This window comes from Rana temporaria, chromosome 5 (assembly GCF_905171775.1).
Source record: "Rana temporaria chromosome 5, aRanTem1.1, whole genome shotgun sequence".
Lineage (NCBI taxonomy): Eukaryota > Metazoa > Chordata > Amphibia > Anura > Ranidae > Rana > Rana temporaria.
The window spans coordinates 132,987,471-133,002,215 of NC_053493.1; the positions used below are offsets into that span (position 1 = coordinate 132,987,471).

At 46.1% G+C, this 14,745-nt stretch overlaps 1 protein-coding gene across 2 annotated transcripts in view; it reads left to right on the forward strand.

Annotated features, from left to right (window-relative positions):
• Nucleotides 1-25: 25 nt before the first annotated feature.
• KIF15 (kinesin family member 15) overlaps nucleotides 26-14,745 on the forward strand; it is a 116,778-nt gene continuing 102,058 nt past the window's right edge. For both annotated transcript variants that reach the window (XM_040353133.1, XM_040353134.1), the window contains exons 1-7: nucleotides 26-133; nucleotides 1,301-1,334; nucleotides 1,425-1,608; nucleotides 5,342-5,418; nucleotides 7,612-7,649; nucleotides 9,012-9,109; nucleotides 14,255-14,434. In XM_040353133.1, coding sequence (XP_040209067.1) covers nucleotides 115-133; nucleotides 1,301-1,334; nucleotides 1,425-1,608; nucleotides 5,342-5,418; nucleotides 7,612-7,649; nucleotides 9,012-9,109; nucleotides 14,255-14,434 — 630 coding nt within the window. In that variant the 5' untranslated portion in view covers nucleotides 26-114. The remainder of the gene's footprint in view (nucleotides 134-1,300; nucleotides 1,335-1,424; nucleotides 1,609-5,341; nucleotides 5,419-7,611; nucleotides 7,650-9,011; nucleotides 9,110-14,254; nucleotides 14,435-14,745) is intronic.

The following is a 14,745-nucleotide window of genomic DNA, read 5'->3' on the forward strand; positions in this document are numbered from 1 at the left end:
GCTCGTGTGACGTCGGGATGGGAATCTACGTGAACGCGCCAAATTTGAAGGATCCGCCATTTTTGTTGTGAAAGTGACCGGAATATACCGCGACAGCGCTGACCGAGGAGGAGGATGGCGCCCGGGACAAAGAGTACGTGTCTCTGAAGAGTGTGTGTGTTCGTCCCTCTCCCATGTCCCGGCTATGGTCTGTATATCTGGTAGTAGTCAGTCCCATCTATATGGACGTGTTTTGTATACAGCTCAGTATTGCAGAACGAGTCCAGAGCACTGGGACTGACTAATAGATATATGTACCATGAGCCGGGTCCCCTTTGCAGCGCTGTCGTGGGGAGCTACGCGTCCCCTTTGCAGCGCTGTCATAGGGAGCGACGCGTCCCCTTTGCAGCGCTGTCGTAGGGAGCGGCGGCCGAAGGGTCCCCTTTGCAGCGCTGTCATAGGGAGCGACGGGTCCCCTTTGCAGCGCTGTCATAGGGAGCGACGGGTCCCCTTTGCAGAGCTGTCATAGGGAGCGACGGGTCCCCTTTGCAGCGCTGTCATAGGGAGCGACGGGTCCCCTTTGCAGCGCTGTCTTAGGGAGCGACGGGTCCCCTTTGCAGCGCTGTCTTAGGGAGCGACGGGTCCCCTTTGCAGCGCTGTCATAGGGAGCGACGGGTCCCCTTTGCAACGCTGTCATAGGGAGCGACGGGTCCCCTTTGCAGCGCTGTCATAGGGAGCGACGGGTCCCCTTTGCAGCGCTGTCATAGGGAGCGACGGGTCCCCTTTGCAGCGCTGTCATAGGGAGCGACGGGTCCCCTTTGCAGCGCTGTCATAGGGAGCGACGGGTCCCCTTTGCAGCGCTGTCATAGGGAGCGACGGGTCCCCTTTGCAGCGCTGTCATAGGGAGCGACGGGTCCCCTTTGCAGCGCTGTCATAGGGAGCGACGGGTCCCCTTTGCAGCGCTGTCATAGGGAGCGACGGGTCCCCTTTGCAGCGCTGTCATAGGGAGCGACGGGTCCCCTTTGCAGCGCTGTCATAGGGAGCGACGGGTCCCCTTTGCAGCGCTGTCATAGGGAGCGACGGGTCCCCTTTGCAGCGCTGTCATAGGAAGCGACGGGTCCCCTTTGCAGCGCTGTCATAGGAAGCAACGGGTCCCCTTTGCGGCGCCGTCGTAGGGAGCGACGGGTCCCCGTTTGCGGCGCTGTCGTAGGTAACGCTATGCTAACATGTTTGAGGAATGTAAATTGTTCAGAAAGGTTTTCTAATCCCTTCATGGACTTGATTTATTGGTCTCTAATTGTGAGATTTGTTTGTTTTACAGGTGATCTGGTTGATATTCCCACCAGCATAACAAGGTAAATAAAATTCTTTGTAATACTATTCAGGCTTTGATCTATTTTGTACTCTTGAATTATGTGAGTCTCTCCCCTTTCATCTTTTTATAGTCCTGATGGTGATGCCATTAAAGTATTTGTAAGGATCCGGCCACCTGTCGAGGGAAACGCGGGCAGTGATGGTGACCAGGGGCAATGCCTCTCTGTACTGTCTCCCAAAGTGATTTGCTTGCATTCCAAACCGGAGCCAAAGGTCTTTACATTTGATTACGTGGCAAATACGGAGGCAACTCAGGTTTGTGTGCTTATCTTAAAGTGATTGTAAAAAGGGAAAACAATGGTTTTGCATGGAGCAGCCCTGAACCTCCTCTTCTGGGGTCCCCCTGCCGGCACTCCTGGCTCCTCTTCTCAGCATGTCCCTACAGCAAGCAGCTTACGATGGGGGGCACACATGCATGCTAGCTCCTGATCTGCATCTATAAAGCTGCGCTTGACAGAGCTGCATGAGAATTATTTATTATTATTATTTTATATTTTTTGCTTGGAGTAAAGATTATGAATCTCACGGCATAACATGTTTGACATTTTCCAAAAAAAATTGGGATAACTAGTTTTTGTGGTGGGGGTTTTTTTTTTTTTTTTTTATATTCAATAACCACTTAGAGGAGGTTCCATTAAAAAAATAAAAAAAAATAAAAGTCAGCAGCTACTAACACTGGAGCTGCTGACTTTTAATAGGGACACTTAGCTGTCCGAGCGCTGCCATCCACAGTAAGGGAAACGGGCAGTGAAACCGTACTTCCCATTTCCTACTGCACATGCGCGAGCAGCGCGGCGCTTTGTGAATGGGCCAGCTGCTTTCTGGGACACACAGTTCCCAGAATGCAGCGCGCCCCATTCACAAGAAGACGCCCAGTGTAGGAGGAGGAAGAGAATCCACCGCGGACGATGAAGAGGCAGATTCGGCACTTCCGCATAGCAACAGCTATTTAGGGTTAGTACAATTTTTATTATTTTTTTAGGTTTTTGGTGAAATATTTTTTTTTTTTTGGTGGAACCTCCACTTTAAGGCCCGGAAGATTTGCCCCCTTAATGACCAAGCCATTTTTTTGAGATTGCTTTAACCACTTCACGCAAATCGATGTACATGTACGTCGGTACTTTGACTTTAAATATCATTGTATTGTACCTGGTATTTTCAGGATTGCTGGACGTTTATTTTTAAGATAAGTGGTCTCTGCGCCAGATTTGCCGCAAGACCACTTTTATCGATGGCGGGAGAGGGGCCCTCCCTCCCCGCTGCGCTCCGGTTGTCTACGCTGCTTACCGGAGCAATTGGTAGCGGCTGAGACGATCGCGTCCGCTCTTCTCACCGACTAGATGCTGAATGAGGGAAAGATGGCCACCGCTTGGCTCCATAGCACTGGAGGGCGGAATCTACGTTGCTTCCGCCCAATGCTCTTAAAGGGTAAAGGAAAAAAAAAAACGTGTTTAAGAGGTCCTGTCATACTTTTTTTTTTTTTTTCTATTACAAGGGATGTTTACTTCCGTGTAATAAAAATAAGTGAGCTCATGAGCAGAAGCGAACAAATACGCAAGTCACACCTGCATATAAAAACTGTGTTCCAACCACACGTGTGGTATCGCTGTGATCACTAGAGTGACAGCAATATTTCTAGCACTAGACCTCTGTAACTCAAAACTGGTAACCTGTGGACATTTTTAAACGTCGCCAATGGAGATTTTTTTAAGTGCTAAAGTTTGTCACCATTCCACGAGCAGGCACAATTTTGAAGCGCAACATGTCAATTTACTTGGTGTAACATTATCCCCTACAGTTAGAACACACCCAGGGAACATACTTAACCCCTTCCCCGCCCCCTAGTGTTAACTCCTTTCACAAAATAGAAAAAAAAATTGGGCTAACTTTACTGTGGTCTTGCGTTTTTAACCACTTAACCCCCGGACCACATTGCTGGTCAAAGACCAGAGCACTTTTTGCGATTCGGCCCTGCGTCATTTTAACTGAATTGCACGGTCGTGCGACGTGGCTCCCAAACAAAATTGGCGTCCTTTTTTCCCACAAATAGAGCTTTCTTTTGGTGGTATTTGATCACCTCTGCGTTTTTTTTTTTTTTGCGCTATAAACAAAAATAGAACTTTTTGCTATAATAAATATCCCCCAAAAATATATAAAAAATAAAAAAAAATTCCTCAGTTTAGGCCGATACGTATTCTTCTACATATTTTTCGTAAAAAAAAAAAAAATCGCAATAAACGTTTGGTTTGCGCAAAAGTTATAGCGTTTACAAAATAGGGGGAATTTTTATGGCATTTTTATTAATAAAAAAAAATATATATATATTTATATATATATAATATATTATACATATTTTTTTTTTTGCTAGTAATGGCGGCGATCATTGATTTTTATCGGTACTGCGACAATATGGAAGACACTTTTGACACATTTTTGGAACCATTGGCTTTTTTATAGCGATCAGTGCTATAAAAATGCATTGGATTACTATAAAAATGCCACTGGCAGGGAAGGGGTTAACACTAGGGGGAGGGGAAGGGGTTAAGTATGTTCCCTGGGTGTGTTCTAACTGTAGGGGGGGTGGTGGACTGACATGGGGAAATGACTGATCGCTGTTCATGCATTGTATGAACAGACAATCGGGCATTTCTCCCCCTGACAGGACCGGGAGCTGTCCTCGCTCTGTAACAAGCGATCGCAGGTGCCCGGCGGTGATCGCAACCGCCGGGTACGTGCGTCGGGATCAGGGACGAGCGCGGGGTGACGTAGAGCTACGTGCTCTCGCGCAGGGGAGCCGACCTGCCGCCGTATAACAGCGGCTGGTCGGCAAGTAGTTACGGTAATGCATTTTTTTTTTTTTCTCAAAAAAAATTGCCTTTGTAAGACCGCTGTACAAATACGGTGTGACATTAAATATTGCAACAACCGCCATTTTATTCCCTAGGGTTTTAGAACCCCCAAACATTTTTTTTATATTATATTTATTTCTAGCAAAAGAAAAACTTGTAAACATCAAATCTCAAAAAGAGGCTCCTTAAGTGGTAAACTGACGATTGCATGTCGTGCGACGTGCAATCGTCATGAATGGTACGGCGCATGCGCGCGCATGCTCAGAATCCCGTCGCAAATACTCCTTGCTCCCCCCCCCCCCCCTCCCCCAACAAATAGAGCTTTCTTTTTGGTGTCATTTGATCACGTGTTTTTTTTTTTTATTACTATTTTCTTTTCTTTTTTTTTTTGCGCTATAACAAAAAAAAAAAACAGACCATGTATATTAAATATCCAAAAAAACTAATTTCTCCATCAGTTTAGGCTAATGTGTATTCTTCTACATATTTGTGGTAAAAAATACGATATAAGCATATAAACTGATTTGCACAAAAGTTATAGCGTCTACAAAATGGGGGATTGATTTATGGCATTTTTATTATCCATAATTACATTTTTTTTTTTTTTTTACTAGTTATGACGGTGATCAGGGATTACGGCGGACAGATCGGACACTTTTGACACCAGTGACCTTTATACATATAGAATTGCACTGATTACTGTATAAATGACCCTGGCAGGGAAGGGGTTAACACTAGTGGTGGTCAAGGGGTTAAGTGTGTTCCCCAGGGAGGTGTTTCCAATTGTGGGGGAGGTAACTGACTGGAGGAATCAAGAGATCGCTGTTCCTGATCACTAGGAACAGCAGATCTCTCTCTGATCCCCCACTCTGGCTCTCTGTGGAGCGATTGCAGGTGGCTGATGGATATCACTACCGCCGAGCACACACATTGGCTCCCCACCTTGCAGTGGGCACGTGCCTTTTATATAGCTCTTAATGGAGCCGATATACACCTATGGCGATTTGCTCTAGGGTCCAATTTTTTTTTTTTTCTAGACTTCTCCTTTTTTTTTTTTTTTTTTTTTTCTGTACTTAAACCACTTTGATTTTATTTAAAACCTTCTCCACCCCCCCCCCCCCCCTTTTTTATAATTGCAGGAGTCTGTTTTCTCATGTGTGGCAAAAAATATTATCGAATCCTGTTTGAGTGGTTACAATGGCACTATCTTTGCTTAGTAAGTATACAGCTGGTTCTGTCTAAACCTTTTTTCTTTTGAATAGAGTTAGTAGGTAAACTTACCTTTCCTAACAGTCAAGTGCTACTTTAATATAACCAAACATTGACTCAATGTGCAAATAAACGGCAAAGCTCCTACATAATCATCATAAATTGCAGAAAATGTTTAAAAGTATGAAAACAATCCCATACATCATCCAACCAGGTTGTAAGGAAAATAATTCATGAGATCAGTCCCAAAGATCAACCAATTAGATTGTAAGTGCCCAGAAAAAAACACCACCACAGTTCAGTTCATGTAGTAAAGTAAAGGCAAGTCTTCCAAAGTATCAGAAATCTTCCACCATGGACTGCCAGCAAAGATTCTCACCCATGTGCCCAGTCGGGTGTCTCCTCACTTGATGCAATGGGCCACTTTTTAAAATGATCAAGCTGGTCAAAAGCACTGTTATCACAAAGGCAGAAGGTCAGCAGCCCTGGGTCACTGTCAGGTTTATTGATTAGTGTGGTCATTGTACCGTGGCGTGATGGCTACTCTTTTTCACGGTTTTAATTTTTGTTTTTTTTACTAGTAATGGCAGCAATCAGCAATTTTTTTACGTGACTGCAACATTATGGCGGACACTTGACACATTTTTGGGACCATTGTCATTTTCACAGCTAAAAGTGCACCGATTACTGTGAAAATGACAATGGTAGTGAAGGGGTTAACCACTAAGGGGCGCTAATGGGTTAAGTGTGCCCTAAGGAAGTGATTCTTACTGTAGGGGGGTGTGGCTGTAGGCGATCGGTGTCACTGCCACACAGAAGAACATTCTTCAGCTCCTGTGACCGATCGCGGGACACCGGCGGCGATCGGGTCCCGTGGGCGCAGTCACGGAACTTCGGACCGGGTTGCGCGCGCGACTCGTGGCTGGGCTCTTAAAGGCGCTGTGCCATTCTGCTGACGTATATCGTCCGTAGGCGGTCCTTAAGTGGTTAAATGTAACCATATTGCTACACTTGGAGGCTCCTCTTCTTTTTTTTCTTTATATACTCGTTTGTGACATGACGCTACTCTTGTATCAAGGCAAAATTTATTATAACATTTTGCTCATCTTGCAAAACGCTCTCAAACCAAGGTTTTACTGTAAACACATTTTTTTGGGGGGATTGTTTAGATCAGGGATATGCAATTAGTGGACCTCCAGCTGTTGCAGAACTAAAAGTCCCATGAGGCAAAGCAAGACTCTGACGGCCACAAGTATGACACCCAGAGGCATGATGGGACTTGTAGTTTTGCAACAGCTGGAGGTCCACTAATTGCATATCCCTGGTTTAGATTGACATATTTATACTTTTTTTTTTTTTTTTTTTTCATTGCAAGGTCATCCTTGGGACTGCTTCACGCTGGAATGGGTGCGGTTTGTGCCAAAAGGCACTGAAATTTTGAATAGTGCTCTCACTACACAAAACCGCATGGTGGCCACAAGCGTAAGCTGTGTTTAGTGTGCCATTAAAGCGGGAGTTCACCCATAAATGTTTTTTTACCCTTAGATGGATGCTCATTTAGTCTAGGGGAATGGGCTAGTTGTTTTAAAATCTGAGCAGTACTTACCGTTGTAGAGGGCGATCTTCTCCGTCGCTTCCGGGTATGGGCTGCGGGACTGGGCGTTCCTTCTTGATTGACAGGCTTCCGACGGTCGCATCCATCGCGTCACGAGTAGCCGAAAGAAGCCGAGCGTCGGTGCGGCTCTATACTGCGCCTGCGCACCGACGTTCGGCTTCTTTCGGAAAATTGTGATGCGATGGATGCGACCGTCGGAAGACTGTCAATCAAGAAAGAACGCCCAGTCCCGCAGCCCATACCCGGAAGTGGCGGAGAAGATCGCTCTCTAAAAAGGTAAGTACAGCTTCGATTTTAGAACAACTAGCCCATTCCCCTAGACTAAATGAGCATCCATCTAAGGGTAAAAATAGCAATTTACCGGTGAACCTCCACTTTAACAATTAATTGGCACTCGCGTTTATCTCGGTGCAGGATATGCACACAAAATGTGCCTTTTACGCACTGCATTTTGGTGTGAACAGGCCCTTAGGTTTTGTGTGTGTGTGTGTGTGTGTGTGTGTGTGTGTGTGTGTGTGTGTGTGTGTGTGTTTTTATTAAATTTTTTTGTGTTACTAACATGCGTTTTTTTTTTTTTTTTTGCAGTGGGCAGACAGGTTCAGGAAAGACATTTACAATGCTTGGTAAGCAATACATAAGTCTATGGTCAAAGAAATAAGCCTGGGCAATTCAAACAGCTACCCTAGGTTATTTGGTGCCTGCATTTCGCCACCTGTTGTTTTTTTTTTTTTTTGGGGGGGGGGGGGGGGGAATGTAACATCTTCATAATGCTGCAGCCACTAGTCATTGCCCCCCCCCCCCCCCCCCTCTTCCGGTTCTCAGCTTGTAGTCCTCAATCAAGTTTGTTGATTTCTCTCCTGCCAGTGTATCTGCCTACCTGTACGGGTACACCGATATACTGACAGATCTGAAGGAGACCTGCGTGGCTGCTGATCACTGGTGCAATGCTTTACAGGCCCCAAAAGAAAACAAAATGTGCATTTACTTTTTCTAAAAGGTGAACTTATCCTTTTAAAATGTCAGATCAGGTGACTTGTTGATCATTCGAAATTAACGGAGACTCATTAAAGGGGTGTTCCAGTCATTGTTTATGTTTATTAAAAGTCAGCAGCTACAAAAAGTGTCTTTTAAAAAACACACTCACCTGCTCCACGTTCCAGCGACGCGCCGGCCGGGGCTCTGCTACTCTTCCCCCCCCCCCCCCCTCTCCGGCCGGCGTCTTCATTCTAAGTGTGGAGCTTTCGGCTTCACGGCCGGGCACCAACTGCGCGAGCGGCGCTGCGCCATCCAATTGGACAGGCGATCGCCTACAGGGAGGGGCTGCAGAAAGGTGATTAGACTATTTGCCTTAGCAGCCCCTCGGCGGAAGGAGGAAGTGGAACAGTAAGTCCCACTCCTCCTGAAGCCCCCCCCCCCAGTGGATTAAGCGGAAGTTACACTTTTGGGTGGAACTCCGCTTTAAGGGCTGGTTCACACTGGTCCAACATGCGCTCTGACTTCGAGAGAGGTTCCTGCACTACTTTGGTCCAACTTGGGCACAATTTCAGCCCACTGACTTGAATGGAAGTCGGATCATCATCTCAACTGCTCCGACTTTTGTGGCATGATGCAACTTGTGCTCTGAGATCAAGTGTATGCAATGTAAAATTCCCTGGCTGTGATTGACAGCAGCAGGAGCCATTGGATCCCACTGCTGTATGAGCCAATGACCTGGGAGAGCCGCTGCTCTCATGCACATCCCTGGATCGAGATGGGGCTCAGGTAAGTATAAGGGGGGACTGCACCCTGAAGGTTTTTTTTTAATTAATTGAGGTAAAAAAAAACTTCTGCCTTTTTAGAACCACTTTAATGTAGCTAAAGGGTCCATTCACAAGTCAAGTGGGTATGCACAGGTGTTTGCAATCAGCCATTGATTTTTTGTATGTAACCATGCATCTGATATGGCCCATGTAAATGAGCCCTAACACTATCCTTTTCTCTCCTAGGGCCATCTGACTCTGATAACTTTACTCATAACCTGAGAGGGGTTATTCCAAGGAGTTTTGAGTATTTGTTCTCCTTAATAAATCGTGAGAAAGAAAAGGTATGTGTTTGTTTTTTCATTCTGTTGTGTTTTTTTTTTTTTTTTATGTGAAAAGAAAAAAAATGCAGATGTGGTTCCATGAATCACGTGCTGCACCTACCTTTATGCATAAGCAAAGGTAACCCAATTCTCACAAAGTGACCTTGTCTTATTTTCTTGCACAAAGCTTCCATTTGAGTACAAACAGTTGTACGGGCCGGTGCATCCCTTCTCTGGGGGGTTCTATACTCTACAGGGGCTTACATTCCTAGAATAGCTAGACAACTACAGTACTCTGTGCCAATATACCAAAGCCTCAGAGAAATCCATGTTGGAAGTCTGTCATGCCAGCATTAAATAGGAACTGCAGTCTGTTCATATAATTTGCAATAAAAACATCTTTGCCATTCTGAAGCTTCCCTCCAACTACGTTGCATATTATTTTATATATACACTGTGATTCTCTACTTGCCAAAAATGCTGCAGAATTCTCCCTCCACTAAGTTTTGACTGCAACCATTTTAGCTGTGGGCAACTGAAGCTGCTACCGGTTGACTTCCTGGATTTACACCGAGGCTCACCTCCAACTCTCAAGATATAAAAAAGGAAAAGAAAGGCGCCTCCTAAGTGCAGTTTGCAAAATGTAATAAAGTTCACAAAGGGTTAAAAGCACTTACAAGATCATTGTGTTAAGACGTGATAAAATCAGGAGTCCTCACCTGTGGCAAGTGTCCATCCTCAGCATGGTGGTAGAGAGCAGTGTAGAGCCGTCCAGCAGCAGTAAGGCGTTCTCAAACACGTTGGACAGAGGAGGGAGCAGGGAAGTCTGTATTCCAGGTTCACTGCAGGACACACAAGGCTGATGGGGTCAGTGGGGGGGAAGGGGGCGGTAATGCGTTTCGGAGCATCTGCGGCTCCTTCGTCAGACCTACGGCCATACTCCTCGAGCTGGCTTATGAATGGTGAAGGAGTAAGGGGAGGAGTATGGGCAGATGTTGAATACACAATAAGGGAAGTGACTGGTGTCACTTCCCTTATCATTGTGCAGTCAACATCTGCCCTTACTCCTCCCCCCTCACCATTCATAAGCCATATATGTGAACTGGATGCATTTTGTACCACATCCGATTCGCATTACATGTTCATATATATGTGGTGCAGCGGAAGTACGAATGCATTTAAAGAGTCCAGGGCATTTTTGAGCACTGTGGTGCAGTTCCGATTGGAATTCCAGGCTCATTGCCTTCTATGGGAATACACCTAAATCTCACATCTGATCAGTTTTGAACACATTTGATCCCCTTGTCCGAGAATGCAGCCTGGCCAGTCAGGAACCATACCAGACAACATGCCCTTAACAATGGTGGAGTGCTTTGGGGCAGGGGGCTCTGTCAATTCTCTTTGCTGCCACATTCATTTGCTAGCTGCATAAGCAATTTCTGACATGGTTTCCTGACGAGTTAAAAGGTGACCAGAAAGGAGCTCGAGCACACAGGCTGCGATTTGACAATCTCAGCTCTGTTCCTGTGAGCTGTGTAAAAGTGGTTTGTGTCCCTTCCCTTCAATCAGTTTTCACTTAGATCTGCAGAATAACTTGAGCTCCCCACCTTCTCCTTTCTGGGAGCTCTGACAATCTGTACAAATTCTAGATCTCGACTGGCTGCAGATAAACTGGTACAACTTATGTAGGGGGATTAGGCCAGGTTTACGCATGTGCGGCCACTGGTTCGTGCCTGGTGTCCAGTGCATTCCTGTACACAGGTTCAGGTGTGAATTTCAGCCTGAATTTAAACCTGAACCGGACCCAAAGACTCCCTGGACCCTTTTTTCAATCCAGACCGTGGCCGCCCCAGACATGCCTGTCGTGCGAATTGGTTGTGGGGAAACCTGCATCCAATTTGCATATTTATGAACCCAGCCTTGGTTTCATCTGTGTATCGCCTGAGGCAAGGCTAGTACCTTCGGTATATGTTGCGGTTTACAATCACTTTAAGCATAGTGCTAGCATTTTTGCAATCTCTGGGTATTCATATTGAGGGATACCTAGACAACATCTTGCTGAGGAACAGTTGAAGAGTCCTGGCTGTCCAGACCATGCAGAGGTTTGGTTGAGTCCAGGAGTTGGTGCTTGGAATGACTTGTGACTAGAGTTTTGGGATCTAGTCATTGACTCGGCTCATGCAGAAATATTTCTTCAAGAAAAACTTCAAGCTTTCTACTCTCAAGCTTGGACCATTCCGTCCAGGAGTTACCTGACTATGAGCTTCTACAGGAGTCCTAAGGCTGGTTGTAACCTCCTTCCAGGGGTAGACCCTCTTGCCCAGTTTCGTGCCAGACTCCTACAGAAAACATGTTGTGGGCCAAAGTAGTCCAGTAAATAAAATGTTGCCCAACTAGCAGAACCAAGTGAGTGGCAGTTCAAATAAAGTCCACTAATTCACCGGTCTAGGTGTAGATAAACCAGAATGAAGCGCTGGATACAAAAAGGAACGCCCCCCCCCCCCCCCAAAACGGGTACTACAAGCGACTCAGTATGACTAATATAAAAAATTCTTACTTAAGGCCCACAGTAAGAATGCCGGGGCCTCAGCGAGGAGAGGCTTTCTGCACCCGCATCGCTGGACCGTGGGACCGGTGAGTGTCTGATTAAAAGTCAGCAGCTACACTTTTTGTAGCTGCTGACTTTTAAATGAGTGGAACTCTGCTTTAAACAGCAGCCGGTCCAAGTATTACCACTCACTGGCCACTAGATGTCCTCAAGGCCTAATCCTAAGGACAACATTCAACACATTTAAAACAAAACACCACTAAGTGCATTTAGGCAGCCATTGAGAGATGAAAAATAGGCTATTAATTTTTAGTGCGGCTTGACAGGGGGATATATACCGTGTATATACTCAAGTATAAGCCTACCCGAATATAAGCCGAGGCACCTCACTTTACCACATCCACAAAAAAATGGGAAAACGTATTGACTCGAGTATAAGCCTAGGATGTCCATCTGCATGCCTCACTGTGTCCATGACTAGACTTGCGTTTAACATGGGAGTGTATAGAAGGGGTGCCCGGGTTTGAAAAATCGGTGCTCCCCGGCCGTAGGTCTCACAGGCACACCTGTAGAGGAGAACTTGGGCTATTTGTGTGTCAACTTTTGGTACTGGGTCCCCAAAGTTACCAGAGAAATTACCGTTTAACATGGTAGTCTATGGAAGGGGTGCCCGAATTTGAAAAATCGGTGCTCCCCGGCTGTAGGTCTCTCGGACAAATTTTTTTATCTATATGTGTGCCAAGTTTGGGGAACAGGGGACCTACGGCCGGCCGTTACCGGGTCCCCAAAATCTGGGAGATTAGGTGCAAAAAGGTGACTCGCGTATAAGACGAGGGGGGCATTTTCATCACAAAAGTGCTGAAAAACTCGACTTATAATTGAGTATATACAGAGTGTGTGTGTGTGTATGTATGTATGTATGTGTGTGTGTGTGTGTGTGTGTGTGTGTGTGTGTGTGTGTATATGTATATATATATATATAATTTTATTATTATTAAATAGTGTGTAGCGCTACCCCCTCAGGAGCCGCTGGTTGTTTTGGGATCGACATATTAAGTTACCTTCAATCATTGTCTAGGGTGATTCTAGTGAGTAGAGCGGTAAACGAATGTCCAATCGGCAAATAAGATTTTCTGAATGCTTTTATTGTCTCAGCCCAACATGAGATAGGACAGAAAAGGTTGATGAAGTAAGAGAACCTTGCAGTATCAGGCTTGGATAAGAGACGAGCAATCCTGCTCTCAGTAGTAGTAGATACAGTTCGTCGCCACTCTAGCCAGAGTGGGTGAAGTGCCCCCGGACAGACTCCTGCCACGAGCCTGGCAGCCGAAGTGTCACTTTGAGGTTGCTGGGAGGAACAGGCCTCTCCACTCCACCTGGCTGCACCTCTCCTCTCCACCTGGCTCTATCCCTCCACCTACCTGCACCCCCCCCCCTCCTGTCCACCTGGCTCTATCCCTTCACCTGGCTGAGCCCCTTCTCCACCTGGACCAGTTCTGGTGCTAAAATTTAATTCATTTTGATATTTTTTGGGGGGGGGGGGGGGCGCAAGTAGCTGGTCTCGCCTAGGGCGCAAAATAGTCTAGCACCGGCCCTGATCCTAAGACAGGAGGTGTTACTGGCCAGATTACCAGGTGAAAACGGGGGGGGGGGGGGGGGGAAGTAAGGCTTGAGCTGCAATATAATACTTTTGGTTTTGATTTTAATACTGCTTTAAAAATTTCAGTTGCCCCAAAAGAGGCATGCTGGAGTAGAAGTGGTTATCGTGTGTGTGTGGGGTTTTTTTTTTTTTTTTTCCTATCCTCCTGTAGGCAGCAGTTATGAGAAGTATAGCTTAAAAAAATACGTTCTTACTCGCCTAGATGGCTACAGCTGTCTCCCGGAGCCTCTAAGGCTGCATTCACATCTAGGCGGACAAAATCGCGGTGTTTTGTCCCGCGAATTGCGGCGACAAATAGCGGCGTTTTGTACCGCGATTTGCGGCGACAAAACGCCGCGATTGTCCACCTAGATGTGCCCCTAGATTGTCCCCCTATGAAGATGGTTCCCATCTCCTATGCCGAAAGCCGCCTGAAAAAAAGGTCCGGGACTTTTTTGCAGGCGTTCGGCGTGGAGATGTGAACCATCTCCATAGAGGGCAATGTTAAATCATCCCTCTGGCGTGTCGGGGCGGCAGCGGCGTCACACTACAGGCGACAAAACGCCTAGGTGTGAATGGGCTCTTGGTCAGAGAACTGAGCTCGGTCTTCAGCCTGGGACTGTCAGTCATCGGCTCTCTGGCCACCGGTTTGCTGGCCCAGTCTCCCTGTGGCTCCATGAAAGGCTGACAGTCCAGGCAGTTGGTATCCAGCTAGATGTAAATTCAGGATCCTTCCTGGACTGGCTGAATGATGCCAGCAGACTGCTTTAGCCCACTGTCCGCTGAAGACAGATCACAGGTGTGCAGAACTAACTGCACTCCTGTGATCCATAGAAGTATAGATAAAACAGCTTTTGGCTAAACTTCTCCTTCATGTTCCCTGTGGAATTCATCCCTGAAAGGATTTTAGGGTTAGTACAAAAACCTGTTTTTCTTCTCCATAAATCGTTTTTTAACATCCGTTTTACTTTTTTTTCAGGCTGGTGATGGGAAAAGTTTTCTGTGTAAATGTTCGTTTATTGAAATCTACAATGAACAGATATTTGACTTGTTGGACTCTGCACCTACTGGACTTGTTCTTAGGGAACATATAAAGAAAGGAGTCTTTATTGTTGGTGCTGTGGAGCAAGCAGTGGCCTCTGCTGCTGAGGCATACCAGGTAAGTTCATAAATCTGCAACATTAGGAGGAGAATTCTAGGTGTTGGACCATATTTTTAATTTGGCCTTGGACTATTCATATCTGTGCATGATGTGAAAATATAGATTCCCTTTTAAAAACTCACAAAGCTGCAGTGCATAGATTTGAACCAGCCACACTTGAAAGAATAGCATTTCTACTTGATTATTTTCATTCAGTAAAAAAATTTCTATTGCAGGGCAATCAATAACTGTGCAGTTCGTTTTGCACAGAGTGTACCCGATCATCCTCTTCTGGGGTCCCATGGCGGCTTTCACGGCTCCTCCCCACA